The sequence below is a fragment of the Rhinoderma darwinii genome, chromosome 3, assembly GCF_050947455.1.
Source record: "Rhinoderma darwinii isolate aRhiDar2 chromosome 3, aRhiDar2.hap1, whole genome shotgun sequence".
Lineage (NCBI taxonomy): Eukaryota > Metazoa > Chordata > Amphibia > Anura > Rhinodermatidae > Rhinoderma > Rhinoderma darwinii.
In genome coordinates this window covers 59,419,713-59,440,188 of record NC_134689.1, presented here as the reverse complement: position 1 = coordinate 59,440,188, position 20,476 = coordinate 59,419,713, and the positions used below count along the sequence as shown (strand labels likewise).

General features: G+C 41.0%; 1 protein-coding gene across 6 annotated transcripts in view; it reads right to left on the bottom strand.

Moving 5' to 3' along the window:
* Positions 1 to 20,476, bottom strand: part of LOC142748947 (RUN and FYVE domain-containing protein 1-like) — a 543,301-nt gene that overhangs the window by 282,424 nt on the left and 240,401 nt on the right. For 5 of the 6 annotated variants that reach the window (XM_075856376.1, XM_075856372.1, XM_075856373.1 and 2 more), the window contains one exon: positions 9,956 to 10,057. The exons of the other annotated variant lie outside the window; for it this stretch is intronic. In XM_075856376.1, the coding sequence (XP_075712491.1) occupies positions 9,956 to 10,057 (102 nt within the window). The remainder of the gene's footprint in view (positions 1 to 9,955; positions 10,058 to 20,476) is intronic. 6 annotated transcript variants of the gene reach the window in all.

Genomic DNA, 20,476 nt, shown 5'->3' with positions numbered 1-20,476 from the left:
TCCAAGTGCACAAATCCGGAAGCCGCGACCGGAAGTAGTAATATTACTGTCCGGCCGCGACTTCCGGTCCACAGGAAAATGGCGCCGGACGGCGCCAATTTCGATTTGGACTGTGTCGGAGCGGCGCATGCGCAGTTCCCACACAGACGCCGTACACTGAAGTCAATGGGACGGGAGCCGTTCGCAGTCCCTATGGGACTGTGGCTGCCGTATTCCATGTCTGTATGTGTCGTTAATCGACACATACAGAAATGGAACAAAAAATGGCAGCCCCCATAGGGAAGAAAAAGTGTAAAAATAAGAAAAAGTAAAACACAAGCACACAAATAAATCTAAACGTTTTTAATAAAGCACTAACATCTTTAACATATAAAAAAATTATTTGTGATGACACTGTTCCTTTAAGATTTTCCCTATACCCCCCCCCCCCTTCCTTTTGTCCTTTTACCCTGTCTACCCTTTGTTTACTTCCCTATTTGGATCAATCGTTACTAAGAATTGACTGAGATGTGGGGAATGGAGGGGCGGATGAGGGTGTAATGCTGGTACTCCTGTCTTGCTATACTAATGCTTGTAGTGTATTGATGGTATTATGTTGGGAGGACCTTGATTGCATATTTACTTATTGTTGTTGAAATAAAGGTTGAAATGATCGGCCCTCATGGGCTTTTTCTGTACCCATGTCACCCCCTTTTCTTTTTCTGTATCCCCATTTCTTTTCTTGAAAATAAAAAATGTGAAATATATAAAAAAAAAAAAAAGAGTTAATCAGAGAGATTTATCCCCTCGTAGTCTGGGTACCCAAAAGTGTCACCAGGGCATAACTAGGGAATATGGTGGATGCCGGTGGAAACGGAGTGACTAAAGCATGATGAAATTGAATACAGTATAATGTATCACTTTATGTGGTAATAACTCTGGAATGCTTTTGCCTATCCAAGTGATTCTGAGATTGTTTTCTCGTGACATATTGTACTTTATATTAGTGGAAAAATTTGGTCAATAAATTCATTGCTTATTTGTGAAAAACACCAAAATTTAGAGAAAATTTGCAAAAATTATGATTTTTCTAATTTTAAATGTATCTGCTTGTAAAACAGATAGTAATACCACACAAAGTAGTTACTATTTCACATATTTCATATGTCTACCTTATATTTGCATCGTTTTTTAAACATTATTATATTTTTCTAGGACGTTAGAAGGCTTAGTACTTTACCAGCAATTTCTCACATTTTCAAGAAAATTTAAAAAAGCGATTTTTACAGGGACCAGTTCAGTTCTAAAGCGGCTTTGAGGGCCTTATGTACTAGATAGACCACATAAATCACCCCATATTAAAAACTGCACACCTCAAAGTATTCAAAACAGCATTCAGAAAGTTTCTTAAGTTTCTTAACCCTTAAAGCAATGTAGAGGGGAAATTGACAAATTGTATTTCTTTTGCTGCAATTTGTAATACATTTTTTTCTGTAAGGCTGGGTTCACATGACCATGTTACGTCCGTAATGTACAGAACGTATTTCGGCCGGAAGACCCGGACCGAACACAGTGCAGGGAGCCGGGCTCCTAGCATCATAGTGATGTACGATGCTAGGAGTCCCTGCCTCGCTGCAGGACAACTGTCCCGTACTGTAATCATGATTACAGTACGGGACAGTAGTTCCACGCAGAGGCAGGGACTCCTAGCGTCGTACATCACTATGATGCTAGGAGCCCGGCTCCCTGCACTGTGTTCGGTCCGGGTCTTCCGGCCGAAATACGTTCCGTAAGTTACGGATGTAACATGGTCGTGTGAACCCAGCCTTACACAGAAGGTTTTACCAGAGAAACGCAACACGATATTTATTGCCCAGCTTCTGCAGTTTTTAGAAATATCCCACATGTGGCCATAGTGTGATAATGGACTGAAATACCGGCCTCAGAAGCAAAGGAGCACCTAGTGGATTTTGGGGCCTCCTTTTTTTAGAATATATTTTAGGCACCATGTCGGGTTTGAAGAGGTCTTGTAGTGCCAAAACAGTGGAAATCCCACAAAAGTAACACGGTTTTGGAAACTGGACCCCTTAAGGAATTTATCTAGGGGTATAGTTAGCATCTTGACCCCACAGGTCTTCTGCTATATTTATTGGAGTTTGCCTGTGAAAGTGAAAATCTACTTTTTTTCTGAAAAAATCTAAAAAAAAATTATATATTTGCAAGGAATAAAGAATAAAAAGCACCCCAAAACTTGTAAAGCTACTTCTCCCGATTACAGCAATACCCCATATGTGGTACTAAACTGCTGTTTGGACCCACGGCAGAGCTCAGAAGGGAAGGAGCGCCATTTGGATTTTGAAGCGCAGATTTTGCTGGATTGGTTTTCAGTGCCATGTCGCGTTTGCAACGCCCTGGAGGGAGCAAAACGGTGGAGACCCCCCAAAAGTGACCATTTTGTAGACTACACCCCTCAAGGAATTTTTCTAGGGGAATAGTTAGCATTTTGACCCCACAGTTTTTTTGCTGAATTTAGTGGAATTAGGCCGTGAAAATGAAAATCTACATTTTTCTGAAAAAACATAGAAATGTTTAATTTTTACAATGAATAAAGGAATGGTCTTCATAGGCTGCTGTGCATGGCAGACCCGGGGGCTGTTGTATGGCCCCCGGTTTTGCCTTATAACCGATTGCAGCACCTGCAATCGGTCCCCGGGAAAGTTTGTTGTAGCAACAAACTTTCCAGTTTGTTGTAGTAACAAACTTTCCAGTTCGTTGCTACAACAAAATTTCAATGCGATCACATGACCGGGATCCGAACCAATTAGGTCCCGGTCATGTCTCCGGGACCAGAGGCAGGGTTTAACAGCGCGATCCGGGTGTCAGCGCTACTATGAGATACCCGGATCGTGCTTTTAACACCCACCGTGAATTCACTTCGGCTCTGCATAGAGCCCAGCAAGTGCCGACGCGAATTTACCATGGTCGGTCGGGAAGTGGTTAAAAGCCGCACGAATCTCACTCACCGACATGACCGAATTAGCTGCTGTAAGTATTTGTAACAGTGTAGTACATCTCTAGAAATCCAATAGCTCTTCCCCCTCAAATCGCATTAGAGATTTAGCTTGCTGCCATACACATCTGGCTAACTTATGCAAGGGTAAAAAGAGCGGTGTCTAAAGTCATGTGGCTCCAGTACTGGCCACAAAGATTTCAATCTCAGGACATGAGCCAAATGACATTCAGCACTAGAATTCAAGGGGAGAGAGACCCAAGATACCAGGTATCGAAGCTGGCCCGCCAGATAATACAAGAATACATCCGGCAACGCAGCTCCAGCTTCATCCTTAGGTCTCTGAAGAGTAGAAATTTTAAGTTTAGATCTCCACCCCCCATACAAACGGCGCAAACAGTGAGTTCACTATTTTGAAAAAACGTTTAAGCACAATCACATCTACGTGCTCCAGAATGTACAAAAACTTGGGCAAAACAAATATTTTCAATAAATTAATGCGACCTGCCACCGACAGAGGCAGAAGTTTCCACACTTTAAATTTATCCCTAAGATATGTCAACAAGGGTGCAACATTTAAATCATAAGATCGAGAATTGTCCCTAAAAATATGAATCCCCAAATGTTTGAAGTCAGGGGTAACCCTTAAACCACAGAATTCGGAACCCCACCCACTATCATCCCATCTCACGGGCATCAAATAGGATTTCTGCCAATTTATCAATAAACCAGAGTACCTCCCGAAGTCATTGATAATGGAAATAGCCCTAGGAAGAGTAGCATTAGGATTAGCCATAAAGAGCGCCATGTCGTCTGCATAAAGACCTATACGGTCCTCTCTAGGGCCTATCCTAAACCCCATATATGCGGAATCTTGTCGTCTAATTCGAATAGCTAAGGGTTCAATGGCCAATGCAAAGAGGAGTGGCGAAAGGGGACACCCCTGCCTCGTGTCCCTATGGAGGCAAAAGGAAGGGGACAGTACCCCATTCACCAACACCTGAGCTGTAGGAGAACGGTACATCATAGATACCCATTTAACGAAACCCTCACCAAATCCAAATCTGCGCAACACTGCTAGTAAATAGGGCCATGCAACCGAATCAAAAGCCTTGGTGGCATCCAGAGAAGCCAAAGCCCAGTCCTGCTGCTCCCCCCCATCCGATCTGCGACACAACCTGCACCCTTCTTACATTTTCAGAAGTGGATTTGCCAGGTATAAACACACATTGATCGGGGTTAATAACATCCTTTATCACCGTACATAAGCGATTAGCTAACAACTTGGTCAATAGTTTTTAATCCACTGTTAACAGCGAGATTGGTCTATAAGAACCACGTTCTTCAGAGTTTTTCTCAGGTTTTAATAACACTACTATGGTTACGTCACACATCGAATCCGGAAGAGCAGATCTCCCAAAACTATATTCAAACAGGGTCAACAGTTGAGGAACCAGCAACTCCCCATATTGTAAATAGACCTCAAGAGGGATCCCGTCCGGCCCGGAGGCCTTCCCCTTAGACACAGATGCCATTCCCCTCCAATATTTCGTCCACAGTGAAAGGGGCATCCAACATCCCCACCTGCTCAGACGTCAAGGTAGGGAAAGCGACTACATCCAAATATGACTCCAACACATCCAGCTCATAGTTGACCTGAGGGGAATACAATTGATCATAAAATTAGGCAAATTGAGTAAGAAAATCCCCCGGGGAGGTACATAACCTATCATCCGGCCCGACAATGCCAAGTACAGGAGGAGATCTAGAGCTATTTCTCACTATATGAGCAAGAATCTTACCTGACTGATTACCTAGCTCAAAGTGTTATTGCTTGCTAAAAAACAAACTACGGGAGGCTTTATCTTTCAGGACCTAAATGTACTGCCTACCCAGGCCTAAGCCTTCATGTCTGTTAGACGGAGATGGAACTTGCACAAATTTTCCCTCCGCCTGCGAATACCTGTACGCCAAGTCCTCCTGCTGAAGGGCTAAAGAGCGTTTAACATACGATATGGAAGACCGGAGACACCCCCTCAAATAGGCCTTAAGTGTATCCCACACAAGTATGCGATTCTCCATGCGAGAATGAGCCTCTATAAAAACCGACAATTCGTCAGGTATTCGGTCATAATGCTGGATGAGTTGGAGCCAGAAGGGCTGAATCTTACACACCCCCCTTCTACCAACCTGTGGCCTTTTCAAAGTCAGCAATACCGGACTATGGTCCGAGATCCCCCTCGATAAATGTATTATAGAGTCCACGTCACGGAGAACAGCAGGAGAACCCAAAATATAATCTATTCTAGATAACGCATTATGTTGTGGGCTATGACACGTAAACTCTCTAATACCAATATGGGTAGCTCTCCATAAATCTATCCCCCCCATTTCTAACATAAGTAGGCTCAATTGAGACGGGCCAGTGGAGCCATGTCCCGCTGGCCTATATAGATGGTCTATACCAGGATCCATAAGAAAGTTAAAATCCCCCATCAATATAATACGGGAATCCGGATATGCGGACGCAAATCTCATGGCATCCTGAATAATCTCCAATGTGGCTGGCGGAGGGTTGTATATACCCACTATCACATGGGGACAATCATCAATAAATGCATGTAAAAAAAAAAAATCTCCCATTAGGATCAATGTTAGACTGTAGCATCGGAGCTCAGAATGCACCAAAATAGCCACTCCCCTAGAATAATATGTGTGGGAAGCATGACCCACCCACTGTACCCAGGGCCTACTCAGAGTCTGCACCGTATCAGCTGTCAGGTGCGTTTCTTGCAGACAAGTCAAATGAGGCCGATGTCGCCTCAAAGCAGCAAATATCATATGTCTCTTTTCAGGAGAACCCATACAACGCACATTCCAGGACATTAACCGTAACCCCGCCATTTCCCAGTATTGTTACATATTAGACAGTCGCAGCCCAGAGCCCCACCAACTAAACCCTGAGTGCAAAAATTTCAAATCCAGCATAAGTGACTAAGTATTTTCCATACATGTATGATGTATACATATAGATTTGCAGAGATTTGAATTGATTCATAAACTCGCATAACGTAGCTATGAAAAAACATTGCTCAACAGGAGCGAACCTTTTGCAGCCGAGAATCTGTGGGGTAGTCTCTACAGCTAAATTCTGTCGTAAAGACTCAAAAGTATCCAAGTACTGCAGCTCCCCTCTCGGCCAGCACCTTTTACACAGAAAAAGACAGACATATATTGAAACCTGACCCTCAATTAGCAACCCGCATATGTTAGTGACATTTCACCATAGTAATAAAATGAAGAACATAGATATCTTAAGAAAGCAACTTATACCAGGTATGCCACCCGGCCACCTGCATCAAATAATAATATGCAGGGCAGTAGCAATAGCGCATAAGTGTGCACTCAACAGGAGGTACAATCAGGTACAATATGGGATATCCAGGAGTTCCATATGTCAGCTATATTCACCCAACCTGGATAGCCAGACCAATAAATCGACGAGGAGAACGCCTGTTCTTTTTAGTGAGCCATTCATCCGCATCAGCCGGATCAGTGAAAAATAATGCACGATCTCCGTCCACAATCTGAAGTCTAGCAGGGTAAGCCATCGAATACGTAATCTGCAAATCCCAAAGTTGGCGCTTGATCTGAGCATAGGACGCCCATTGTTGCTGTAAATCAGGCAAGAAATCAGGATAAATGGACACCGAAGCATTATCAAACCGTATACCTCCAGCCTTGCGGGCCTTCAAGAGAGCTGTATCCCGGTCCTTACAATTCAGCAGACGAGCCAGCAGAGGTTTCGGGGGGGCTCCAGGCATGGGAGGTCTCGCTGGGACACGATGTGCCCTCTCCACCGCAAAGGCCAACGAAAATGAGGCATCAGGGAAGGTATCCCGGAGCCATTTCTCCACAAATTCCCTTTGTCGTTGCCCCTCTGCTCTCTCCGGCAATCCCACAATCCGGAGACTATTGCGACGTGACCGGTTTTCCAGGTCATCTGCCTTCTGTCTCCATAAATCCACCATGCGATGTAAATCTTGAATAGCAGCCGGCATACTCTCAGTACAGTCCTCCAAGGAGGAAACCCGGCCCTCTGCCTCAGTCACCCGTTCCCGCAAGTTTTGGAGGTCCTGTCTCAGCAGACCCACATCCACCCTCACCTCATCAATCTTTGCGGTGAACGATGTACGGGTTTCCAGGGTGGCTGTCAACAGCTTCTCTGACGCCTCTTGCAGTGTGATCCCTGTAACAGAGACTGGGTGGACAGGATCCGAGGCCTCGGCCATTAGCTCTGCAGACACTGGCGCCATCTTGGATCACCACGCGGGCATAAGATTTCAGCTTTTCGGCCGCATCTGTGGCTTTAGTCGGACCCATCTTTTTCTTAGAAGAGGTCCTTCCCTTCCTCCGCAGGTGGTAGGGAATTTTGACAGGTTTATCAGTGTCAGGAGGATGATAATCAGGATGCTGGCCCGGAGCAAACGCCGCACACGTCCTCTCACATCAGCAGTTGGCCACGCCCCCCTCTAACATGATATTTACGTAGCACAGTGAACGGCGTGAATTAAAAACGCATAGAACAAGGGTGTAATTTCAGGTTTTTTTTTCTATTACCCCCAATAATGAGTTAATAAAAGTTAATCAAAAAATTTTATGTACTCCAAAATGGTGCCATTAAAAAGTACAACTAATCCAGCAAAAAAGATGTCCTCATACAGCTATGTCGACGGAAAAATAAAAAAGTTTTAGCTCTTTGAATGTGACTATAGAAAAACAAATAAAATAGCTTAGTCATTAGAGCCTTAACCCCTTAATGACCAGCCTATTTTAGACCTTAAAGGGAAGGCGTCACAAATTTTTTTTTTTTTTTATATAATATTGCTTTTAGTATCATATTAAAATACATTTTATTTATTTGTGTTCTTGTGTTGTACTTTTTACTTTTTTCTTAATTTTACTTCTCTATGGGGGCTGCCATTATTTTTTCATCTCTGTATGTGTCGATTAACGACACATAGAGATGGAATACGGCACATACATCCACATAGAGAATGCGAATGGAAGCCGCTCCATTCACTATAGCGTACGCCGTCTGTGTGGGAATGGCGCAAGCGCCGCTCCCACACAGACCAAAAGGAAGGTCATTGGCAGAGTGAAATCCGGCGCCATTTTCATGTGGACCAGAAGCCGCGGCCGGACAGTAAGATGACGACTTCCTTTCGCGGCTTACGGCCATATGTTCAAGGCAGCGAAGACGCAAGGTATAGGAGCGGAGGCGGCAGGAGCAGGTAAGTTATGTTTGTGATGTGTGTATTATGTTCGTGTTATACTGTCTGATTACCACTGTATCTAATCCTCCTACACTGTGAATTCGCTCAGAAAATGGCGGCACACAGTGTAGGAAGTTTGAAGATTCAACCCCCTCCTTCCCCTGGCACTAGCCAGAATAAGGGAGGGGGGGATTGTTTGAGGACACTAGAGCGAGTGTGTCTACCCCAAATTTGCAGCATAAAGCAATGAGGCTGCTTTACCACATTGCCAATGCTGCAATTTTGGGAATTGCTCCCTCTAGTGACCAGCACATGGAAATGTTATAAATTAGAATCTAATTTATAATATTTCCTGACTTGTGAAAAAAATTAAAACAATGTGTAATCACTTATATACTAACTGTTTAACTGAAAAAAAAAAAAATAGTTTCTAGCGACACATTCCCTTTAATGACCAAGCCGTTTTTACGTTTTTCCATCGTCTCATTCAAAGAGCTATAACTTTTTTATTTTTTGCGTCGACATAGCTGTATAAGGTCTTGTTTGTTGCGGGACAAGTTGTAATTTTTAATAGCACCATTTTGGGGTACATGGATTTTATGGATTAACTATTAACTTTTTTTTTGGGGAATAGAAAAAAAAAAACTGCATTTTCGCCAAACTTTTTTGCGTCCTAAATTTACGCCGTTTACCGTGGGTATAAATAAAACACAATAACTTTATTCAGCGGGTTGTTGCATTTGCAACGATACCAAATTTATATAAATTTTGTATGTTTTACTACTTTTACACAGTGAAAACCCTTTTTCTCAAAATTATTTGTTTTTGTGTCTCCATATATCAAGAGCCATAACTTTTTTATTTTTTTGCCGATTCAGTTGTATGAGGGCTTTTTTTTGTGGGACGACTTGTAGTTTTTATTGGTACCATTTTGGAGTAGATGCAACTTTTTGATCACTTTTTATCAAATTTTTATTTAAGGCTGGATTAAAAGAAAACAGCAATTTTTGCATGTTTTTTTAATTTATTTTTTATGACGTTCACCGAGCGGGTTAAATGATGTAATAACTTTATAGTCGGGGTCGTTATAGTCGCAAATATACCAAATATGTGTAACTTTTTAACTTTATTTTGTTTTTTAATAATAAAGCAGTTTGTAAGGAGAAAAAGTGGGTTTTTCATTTTTTTTTCACATTTTATTCAACTTTTTTAAAAACTTTTTTACTACCTTATCGTTGGGTGTCGGTGGGATGAGAGGGAGCTCCCTCTCTCCAAAGCAACTCAGATGCGGCGCTCGCTATTGAGCGCCGCATCTGAGGGGTTAAACGGGTGAGATTGATACGAATATCGATCTCACACGTTCGAGCAGGGATGCCCCCAGCCCTCGGCTCCCTACTCTGTTTATTTATTCCGATGCAGCGCCGTAAAAACTCTATGGGGCGGTAACTAATGGGTTAAATAGGCTGGTCACTAAGGGGTTAATAGGGTCACTTATTTGCTGTATAGTGTGGATAAAAAACTCTTAGCAAAATAGTTTCGATAATAGTTTCAATACAATATTTCCATGCTTTATTGTGCAACCTTTTATTACGTTTAAAATTCTATGCTTTTGTATTGCTATTTTCTCCCAATTTTTTTTTACAAAAAAACAAGAATAAAAACAGAATGTGAGGCTTTATTAATATCTTACCTCTACATGTCTTTCACTTTTCTTTTGAATGCGTACGCTCTCTTTTAGTAACTGATTATGCTCATCTTGCAGTGACACAATACGATCTTTTGCGGCAACAAGCTATTAAATATTAGAAAAAAGTTACAAAATTATAAAACATTTAAAAACTATGTATATATGTGTAGTTGTGTACATATATTTATATTTCCTCATGTTGTTTAAGAATGATATAATGTATCATCATTTTTACAATATATCCTTTCCATAGCATAAGATTTTCTTATTTGCAGGATAAGGTCTCAGTTAATTTACAATGACCAAGGGATGATTTTGTGGACTGATATATACTAAAAGAAGTAGAGGTATTATAGCCTCTCATTTTATGCGCATTGGTGGTTAGAAAAATATTTTAGTAAGGCAGCCACAGCTCTATATGGCGATATGTGGGTCTTATGAAAGCATTGCAAATACAGTTTTAAAGATATAAACTCCCAAAGATGCCCCCATACTGCCTATTAAATTTGCAGCTGCAAGGAAGTCCTGGCCTTTTTCACCTAGAACCCCCATATGGCTTAATCCTCATTTTTTACACTTGTATATTGTGGGATAAGCAATTGGACATCTCATGGGGAAAAATATTTTGAACACATTTTCCCAAAATCAATTGGATGTGTTTTAAAGAAACCTCAAATCAAATTCCAGAAATAATTTTTTTCAGATACCTACAGCTCCGTCATGCCATTCAATCAGAGTTTGGATCCCTACAGGTTTCCCTCATTAGCTCTAGTCTAGGAAACTTACTCTGCATGTCTGACTTAAACCCTCGTCGCTGCTGCCACAGTTTACCTTCCTGACATAGCCTCAATTTTAAAATCTGACGTGTCATTTTACGTGGTAATAACTTTGTATTGCTTTTACCTATCCAAGCGATTCTGTGATTGGTTTGTTGTGACAAATTTTACATTATGTTAGCGGTAAAATTTGGTAGATACATTCAGGGTTTATTTGTGAAAAACACCAACATTTATAGAAAACTGGATAATTTGCATTTTTCTAAATATAAATGAAAGACCGTTATGTCACACAAAATAGTAGCTAGTTAAGATTTACTATATGTCTACTTTACGTTGGCATCGTTTTTTAAATGACCTTTCATTATTCTAAGACGTTACAAGGCTTATAAACTTTAGCAGCAATTTTTCTCATTTTTATGAACATTTCCAACACCTATTTTTTTAGGGATCAATTCAGTTCAGAGTTGCTTTGAGGGGTGTATAAGTCACAAACCCCCTATATTTATCATCCTATAACCTAAATATATATGAAGAAAGTCTACTGAATAAAGGTCTTTCGTTTTGCCCTACAGCATCAGTGGACACCTTTGAATTATTCATGGACCTCAACAGGTTCATTAGGAAACTAAACATTAATGAGGCATTTTGCAATTTCAAAATCTCATTCAGTACCTTCCCCTGCAATTGACCCCTGTACGACTGATACTACCTCTGTTTTTGTCTCAGTAGACGTTCATCCAAAGTCAGAATTTTATCCATTACACCACCAAGGTTCCTTTATAGATACTTTTTCAACTCTGGTTGGTAATGATTATAGAACTCTGGATAATCCACGTATTTTTCCAGATAATCTTACACAACACGAGAGAAGGGCTGTAAAATCACTGCGCACTAATGGAGATATTGTAATTCGCCCCGCAGACAAAGGGGGCGGTATTGTGATCCAAGATAAGATCAAATATTTGAGTGAAACTTCACTCATTCTAACTGACAATACTTTCTATCACAAATTATCTACCAACCCTCTACCATCCTATATACACGAATATAAAGTCCTAATAGACACAGCTGGTAAAGATGGGTTACTCACAAAAAGATAAAAAATATTTTTACATGTTCCCTTTCCCAATATGCCATTTATTTATCATCTCCCAAAAATTCACAAATCACCCATCAATCCCCCTGGACGCCTCATCATTTCTGGAATGGGTTCATTAACAAGCAATCTTTCCCACTTCGTGGATCTACACTTACAACCGTTTGTGCTTAACCTACCCTCATATCTGAAAGACTCCGACCAGCTAATAAGAGAACTATTTAATCTGAAAATAGACACATGCACATCTCCAATACATTTTTTGACAGCCGATGTGAATGCCCTTTATAGTAACATTCCACATGACAAGGGCTTAAAAGTAATAAATTCTGTCCTATCAACTAGCACCTCCATTCCAATAGTGCAAGCTTCATTTCTAAGCAATTGTATTAATTTTATTCGCACACACAATCTTTTTAGCTTTGGGAATATCTTTTATAATCAAATTAAGGGTTGCGCAATGGGCACACGCTTTGCACCAGCGTATGCAAATTTATACATGGGAGCTTTCGAAGAAACATACATTTATGGGGACCATCCTTTTAAAGAAAATATTTTATTATATAAACGTTACATTGACTATCTCTTCTTCATATGGAAAGGTGACCAGAAAGGAACCCTTCAATTCATGGAGATTTTAAATGACAATGATTTCGAACTATCTTTCACACATACTTTTTCCGTAACATCCATTGATTTTCTGGATCTGACAATTAACTACGACAAAAGCAATAATCTTTTTAACACCAAAACACATTTTAAGTCAGTTGATGTCTATAGTTACTTAGATTTTAGAAGCTCACAATAAAGAATGTAACGTCCTAGAGAAGAGATTCAAGGAAAAAAATTTCCCTACTAATCTTATCAAGGGAGCACGCTGCAAAGCTGCTAAGCTGTCTCAAGAGCTTTGTATCAATCACACTTGTAAAAAAACAGAGCCTACATACGGTAATACTAATTTAATCACGACTTTCAACAGTGAGAATAAATCCATTAGAGCCATTTTATCCAAACATTGGAATATTTTGAAAAATGACCCTCATTTGGATAGAGATTTAGTAGATAAGCCGAAAATCACATTTAGACGTTCGCAAACATTGAAAAATATTCTTGTGCCTAGCAGAGTGCAAAAGTCTAAGTCACCAAACCCAAAAATGTTGCCAACTCTTTTTGGCTCATTCAAATGCGGCCATTCACGATGCCTATGTTGTAATAACATCTCTCATAGACAAACTACCTACACATCTTTAGTGACTAATGAAACCTTCAAGATTAAATTGTTTCTTAACCCCTTCCCGCTACTGGACGCACTATTAGGTCATGGCAGCTGTATCGTTCGCGCTCCATGACCTAATAGAACGTCTCGGGAATAACGGCCGTTTTTTTAACGGCCTGTCTTGTTCAGCAGCTGTCACAGCTCCTACAGCGGGGACCGATCGCTGTGTCCCCGCTGATTAACCCCTTAAAAGCCACGTTCTATAGAGATCGCGGCTTTTTAGGGGTTAAGCTGCCATCACCGGCTTGCTACACGATAGCGGCCGGCGATGGTGACTATGGCAACCGGACACCAAACAATGGCGTCCGGCTGTGCCATAGACGGAAGCCTAGTGGGTCCTGACAACGTCAGGACCCACTATGCTTGCTGTCAGTGAGTAGCTGACAGTTCTAATACACTGCACTACGCATGTAGTGCAGTGTATTAGAATTGCGATCAGGGCCTCCTGTGCTCAAGTCCCCTAGTGGGACAAAGTAATACAGTAAAAAAAAAAGTTACAAAAAGATGTGTAAAAATAAGAAAATAAAAGTTTTAAATGTATTAAAAGTAAAAATCCCCCTTTTTCCCTTATCAGTCATTTATTATTAATAAAAATATATAAACAAAAAAAAACCTATACATAATTGGTATCGCCGCGTCCGTAACGGCCTGAACTACAAAATTATTTCGTTATTTATCCCGCACGGTGAACGCCGTAAAAGAAAATAATAATAAACCGAACCACAATCACAATTGTTTGGTCACTTCACCTCCCAAAAAATGGAATAAAAAGAGATCAAAAAGTCGCATGTACCGAAAAATGGTCCTGATCGAAACTACAGTTCGTTACGCAAAAAATAAGTCATCGCACGGCTTTATTGATTGAAAAATAAAAACGTTCTGGCTCTTAGAATAAGAAATTTCACTGTATAGTTTGATAAAAATTTAATTGTGCTCCCACAATATGAAAAATTTATAAGGTTCACTGAAGTAACAATTAAGTAAAAAATACCTTTTAATAGTAACTTGTTAAAAACAGGGGTAACACACCACTGTGACATAAGCCCCACCGTGATTATTAAAAAATGTATTAAACAAAAAACACTGAGTCATTATGATGCATATATCTCGGTGTTTGTAACGATATTTTGTCTGGAATCAGCATATATCCAGGGCACACCAGTAGTACAATCCCCAAATAAAGCACAGGTGTCCGAATGAATCGGCTCTCCTAGTGCTGGGTGTAACACAATATGACTGTCCCCAATGCAAACATTCCATAAACAGTAAACGACCCTACGCGTTTCAGATACTCATCCTCAGGGGTCCGTATCTTGGTAACTCTGGCCTCTTCACCAGCGATAGTGATATTCACCAGCAGATATTCTGCTGTGCGTCACGGCAAGATGCACGTATCGATGTCAACGGCATACTTCATTGCAGGCGCTAGGTTACTATAAACGCTAAAACTCCACCCCTCGTATTAGGCGGCAACACATGAACTGACCAATCCCAGCACCCACTCGATTCGTGACACCTGCCCATGTGACCCCCCGCCGTCAGCTGACAACCAGGGGTCATCATCGGCCGCATCAACCCGAACGCGCAGGCGCAGTAGAAGCCAAGGACAAGTCGCCCGGACTGCCAAACACGAGGAGGTAAGCGCTACACGATAATGTATTATAAGTATATCTTGCGGGACAGTTAAACACCGCAAGTGGACTACCTCACAGAGCAACTCAAAAGTAATTAAACACATGTGAGGTGGACAAGAATACTAGATCCCTCATATCAGGAGGGACTGACAGGCGATCTCCAAATGTATCAGTTGACCCATATGGCCATCTCAAAACTTGGTATATTAGGCAATATGAACTCACCCACCTTATAGGCAACCCAGTGGAGAAAGGCCACCCATAGGGGAATGGTGAGGCATGTTAAATAAAACATGTATAATTAGTCTGCTCATTTAAACCTGCTGGTTGTATACATTCCAGTCTATGGATCCATTGTGCTTCTTTGCGTAAAATCAGGTTGTCCCAGTCCCCTCCTCTTTTAGGGGGTCTAACAAGTTCAATTGCTTGAAACTTTAAGCATGATGCCTGACCTTGGTGTTTAGCATGCACATGCTTAGATATTGGGGTGTCCCTAACATGGATAATATCTCCAACATGCTCCCTAATACGGCGACGAAATTGTCGTGCTGTTTTACCCACATAGTTAAGGGGGCATGGACATGTGATTAGGTAGACCACTCCCGCTGTCTTGCAATTGACATAATCACGAATATTGTATTGTTTCTGTGTAACAACACTAGTGAAGCTATTCCCTTTACAAATGAATTCACAGGCTTTACAGCTACCACATCTAAAAGTGCCTGGTATTTGTCTATCCAGCCACGTACCCCTAGGTGAAATGGGGTCAAAACAGCTATGCATGACTCTGTCCCTTATGTTTTTCCCTCTCCGATACGTAACAGACGGCCTCTGTGTGATCTGATCTACTAAATCTACATCAGAACTGAGAATACGCCAATACCTGTTCAGTATCTGCATAATATCATTTTGTTTGGAATCATAGGTGCCTATGAGTCTCGTGACCTGTTCTTCTTTCCGTTTTTTAGGGACCAGGAGACATTGCCTATCTGCATCCCTTGCTCCCTCATAGGCCTTCCTAATAACACTCTTGGGGAAGCCTCTGTCCTTCAATCTTGTTTTGAGTTCCTGGGCCTGGCACTCAAAATCACCCATAGAGCTACAATTCCTGCGTACTCTCATAAATTGGCCTTTCGGAATGCCACGTTTGAGGGAATACGGATGACAGCTATTCCATTGCAGAAAACTATTAGTTGCTGTTTCTTTCCGATGTACCTTGGTTCGGATTGTGCCTTCTTCTGTTTTTGTGATTTTCAAGTCTAAAAAAGACAATTCTTTCTCACTGATCTCACATGTGAATTTTAGTCCTATATCATTATTGTTGAGGGCTGCTACAAAACTATGGAACTCATCCGCTGTGGAGTTCCAGAGGATCAACACGTCATCAATATATCTAATCCATAATCCAACGGATGAAGTCCATTTGACAAATTTGTCCCCAAAAACAATTGTCTCCTCCCACCAGCCAAGAAATAAATTTGCATAGGTGGGAGCAGCAGGACTCCCCATTGCAGTACCACATTGTTGATGAAAAATTTTGTCTTCAAAAATAAATATATTCTTTTCGAGAACAAACTGTAATAACTGCAGAACAAATTGGTTATGAGCTGCAAACTGAGTACCTCTAGATCCCAGATAATACTCGACCGCTTTATAACCGCATTTGTGAGGTATGGATGAATACAACGCCTCAACATCCAGACTAGCCAGGATTGTATCTTTCTCCAGAGAAATACCGTCAATCTGTTTCAAGACATCCATAGTGTCACGTACATATGATGTAAGACTCAAGACAAAAGGGCGCAACACCTGATCAACATATGTACTCACATTTTGAGTTAAATTATTGATGCCTGAAACAATGGGTCTGCCACGTAAGGGAGGGTACCCTTTATGGATTTTGGGCAGACTATAAAAACACGCCATAACAGGAAATTGTGGGTATAGGAACCCGAACTCACCTGCACTAATCAAAGATCTGCTCCTTGCATCACTCAAGATGCTCAGCAACTCTTTCTTGAATAGTGCCGTAGGGTTATCCTTTAAGATGGTATAGCAGTCATGGTTAAACAAAATGTCCTCACACATTTTCTTATAATCATCCCTGCTCATGACCACAATGTTCCCACCTTTATCAGATGCCTTTAGAACAATGTTCTGTTTTTTCTCTAAAGTGGTCAGAGCTAATCGTTCAGACCAAGTCAAGTTGTTATCCATGCCCCTGCTGTCCTGACTAAGACTTTTGATCTCATCTCCCACCATATCCACAAATAAATCCACATTGGTAAAGTCTCCCATAGGTGGCAGCTTCCTACTCTTCATTTTTAGGTTGGTGAAGGGACCTATACCTGGAGCTCTTCCAGATTCCTCTAGTAACCCCTCTAGGGCTGAAAGGCCTTCCATATCAGACTCCTCTAACCCTAATTCCATACATTTTTTCCTATTATGGTGTTTAAAATTTTTTATCCATTTAAGTTTACGAGCAAATAAGTTGAGATCTTTTATCCACGAAAATGAGTCAAATTTAACTGTAGGGACAAAAGAAAGTCCCTTTTCTAATAATGTATTCTCTGATGCACTCAGATTATATTCAGAAAGGTTAATGATTTGAAGCCTATCCATATTATTCCCCTTCACTAATCCTTTTGTCCCCTCAGCATATAGCGGGAAATGGGAGGATTGTTGGCTAAAAAATTGTTGCCACTGTTAGAAGAGGCTCTCCCACGGCCTCTATTTCTACCTCTTGCTCCTCCCCTAAATTTTTGTTTCCCACCACTACCACCAAAAAATGGGCCCACTCTTTCAGAGTCTGTAGTTTCACTCTCTGATGTGGAAGGGTCAGATTCCCTCGGCCCCCTGTTGGTCTGTTGATATTGCTGTTGTTGTGTAGTAACAAAATCGTACGCTTTTTTCTCCCTAAATTCCTGTAGGTCTCTCTGGAATTGGAAGTGTTTACGTTCCTTTAGATGATTAGTGAACCTTTCTAATGTTTGTTGGAGGATTTTGTCCCTTTTATCAAAACCAGGGGTATCTACCAAGGATTTAGCTGCCTCAATCTCTTTTTTAAAGAGGCTCTGTCACCAGATTTTGCAACCCCTATCTGCTATTGCAGCAGATAGGCGCTGCAATGTAGATTACAGTAACGTTTTTATTTTTAAAAAACGAGCATTTTTGGCCAAGTTATGACCATTTTCGTATTTATGCAAATGAGGCTTGCAAAAGTACAACTGGGCGTGTTGAAAAGTAAAAGTACAACCGGGCGTGTATTATGTGCGTACATCGGGGCGTGTTTAATACTTTTACTAGCTGGGCGTTGTGTATAGAAGTGTCATCCACTTCTCTTCACAACGCCCAGCTTCTGGAAGTGCAGATCTGTGACGTCACTCACAGGTCCTGGATCGTGTCGGCACCAGAGGCTACAGTTGATTCTGCAGCAGCATCAGCATTTGCAGGTAAGTAGCTACATCGACTTACCTGCAAACGCCGATGCTGCTGCAGAATCATCTGTAGCCTCTGGTGCCGACACGATGCAGGACCTGTGAGTGACGTCACAGTGCTGCACTGCCAGAAGCTGGGCGTTGTGAAGAGAAGTGGATGACACTTCTATACACAACGCCCAGCTAGTAATAGTAGTAAACACGCCCCGATGTACGCACATAATACACGCCCAGTTGTACTTTTACTTTTCAACACGCCCAGTTGTACTTTTGCAAGCCTCATTTGCATAAATACGAAAATGGTCATAACTTGGCCAAAAATGCTCGTTTTTTAAAAATAAAAACGTTACTGTCATCTACATTGCAGCGCCTATCTGCTGCAATAGCAGATAGGGGCTGCAAAATCTGGTGACAGAGCCTCTTTAAGGTCAGCACTAATAAAGTCAAACTGGACTTTTTCTTCCTCTACCAAAATCTGCATCAGCCTAAGTGAGCTCCCTGTGATCTCCTGTTCCCACCTTTCTTTTATATTAGCGGTTTTTAATCTTGATGCTGGGACAATGGGGACCCTGAGACCTCTGGGAACTATCTTGTTCTTTAAATAGTTTTCCAGACTCTGGATCTCCCACCAACTTCTAGTATAATCTTTATGCAATCTATTAAGGTTTTTGAAGGTAGATTTAAGAGATGCACCCTGAACTGTATACATCAGTTCACATTCAGAAAAAACGCTTTTAGCCTCACTCATCCACCCATCTGTGTTTAATTCAGAAAGTGCAAAGGCTGCCATACCTAGATATAATGAAATTGTTAACTGTATGGACTAAATGTAATTTCACTGTATAGTTTGATAAAAATTTAATTGTGCTCCCACAATATGAAAAATTTATAAGGTTCACTGAAGTAACAATTAAGTAAAAAATACCTTTTAATAGTAACTTGTTAAAAACAGGGGTAACACACCACTGTGACAATTAAATTTTTATCAAACTATACAGTGAAATTACATTTAGTCCATACAGTTAACAATTTCATTATATCTAGGTATGGCAGCCTTTGCACTTTCTGAATTAAACACAGATGGGTGGATGAGTGAGGCTAAAAGCGTTTTTTCTGAATGTGAACTGATGTATACAGTTCAGGGTGCATCTCTTAAATCTACCTTCAAAAACCTTAATAGATTGCATAAAGATTATACTAGAAGTTGGTGGGAGATCCAGAGTCTGGAAAACTATTTAAAGAACAAGATAGTTCCCAGAGGTCTCAGGGTCCCCATTGTCCCAGCATCAAGATTAAAAACTGCTAATATAAAAGAAAGGTGGGAACAGGAGATCACAGGGAGCTCACTTAGGCTGATGCAGATTTTGGTAGAGGAAGAAAAAGTCCAGTTTGACTTTATTAGTGCTGACCTTAAAAAAGAGATTGAGGCAGCTAAATCCTTGGTAGATACCCCTGGTTTTGATAAAAGGGACAAAATCCTCCAACAAACATTAGAAAGGTTCACTAATCATCTAAAGGAACGTAAACACTTCCAATTCCAGAGAGACCTACAGGAATTTAGGGAGAAAAAAGCGTACGATTTTGTTACTACACAACAACAGCAATATCAACAGACCAACAGGGGGCCGAGGGAATCTGACCCTTCCACATCAGAGAGTGAAACTACAGACTCTGAAAGAGTGGGCCCATTTTTTGGTGGTAGTGGTGGGAAACAAAAATTTAGGGGAGGAGCAAGAGGTAGAAATAGAGGCCGTGGGAGAGCCTCTTCTAACAGTGGCAACAATTTTTTAGCCAACAATCCTCCCATTTCCCGCTATATGCTGAGGGGACAAAAGGATTAGTGAAGGGGAATAATATGGATAGGCTTCAAATCATTAACCTTTCTGAATATAATCTGAGTGCATCAGAGAATACATTATTAGAAAAGGGACTTTCTTTTGTCCCTACAGTTAAATTTGACTCATTTTCGTGGATAAAAGATCTCAACTTATTTGCTCGTAAACTTAAATGGATAAAATTTTTTAAACACCATAATAGGAAAAAATGTATGGAATTAGGGTTAGAGGAGTCTGATATGGAAGGCCTTTCAGCCCTAGAGGGGTTACTAGAGGAATCTGGAAGAGCTCCAGGTATAGGTCCCTTCACCAACCTAAAAATGAAGAGTAGGAAGCTGCCACCTATGGGAGACTTTACCAATGTGGATTTATTTGTGGATATGGTGGGAGATGAGATCAAAAGTCTTAGTCAGGACAGCAGGGGCATGGATAACAACTTGACTTGGTCTGAACGATTAGCTCTGACC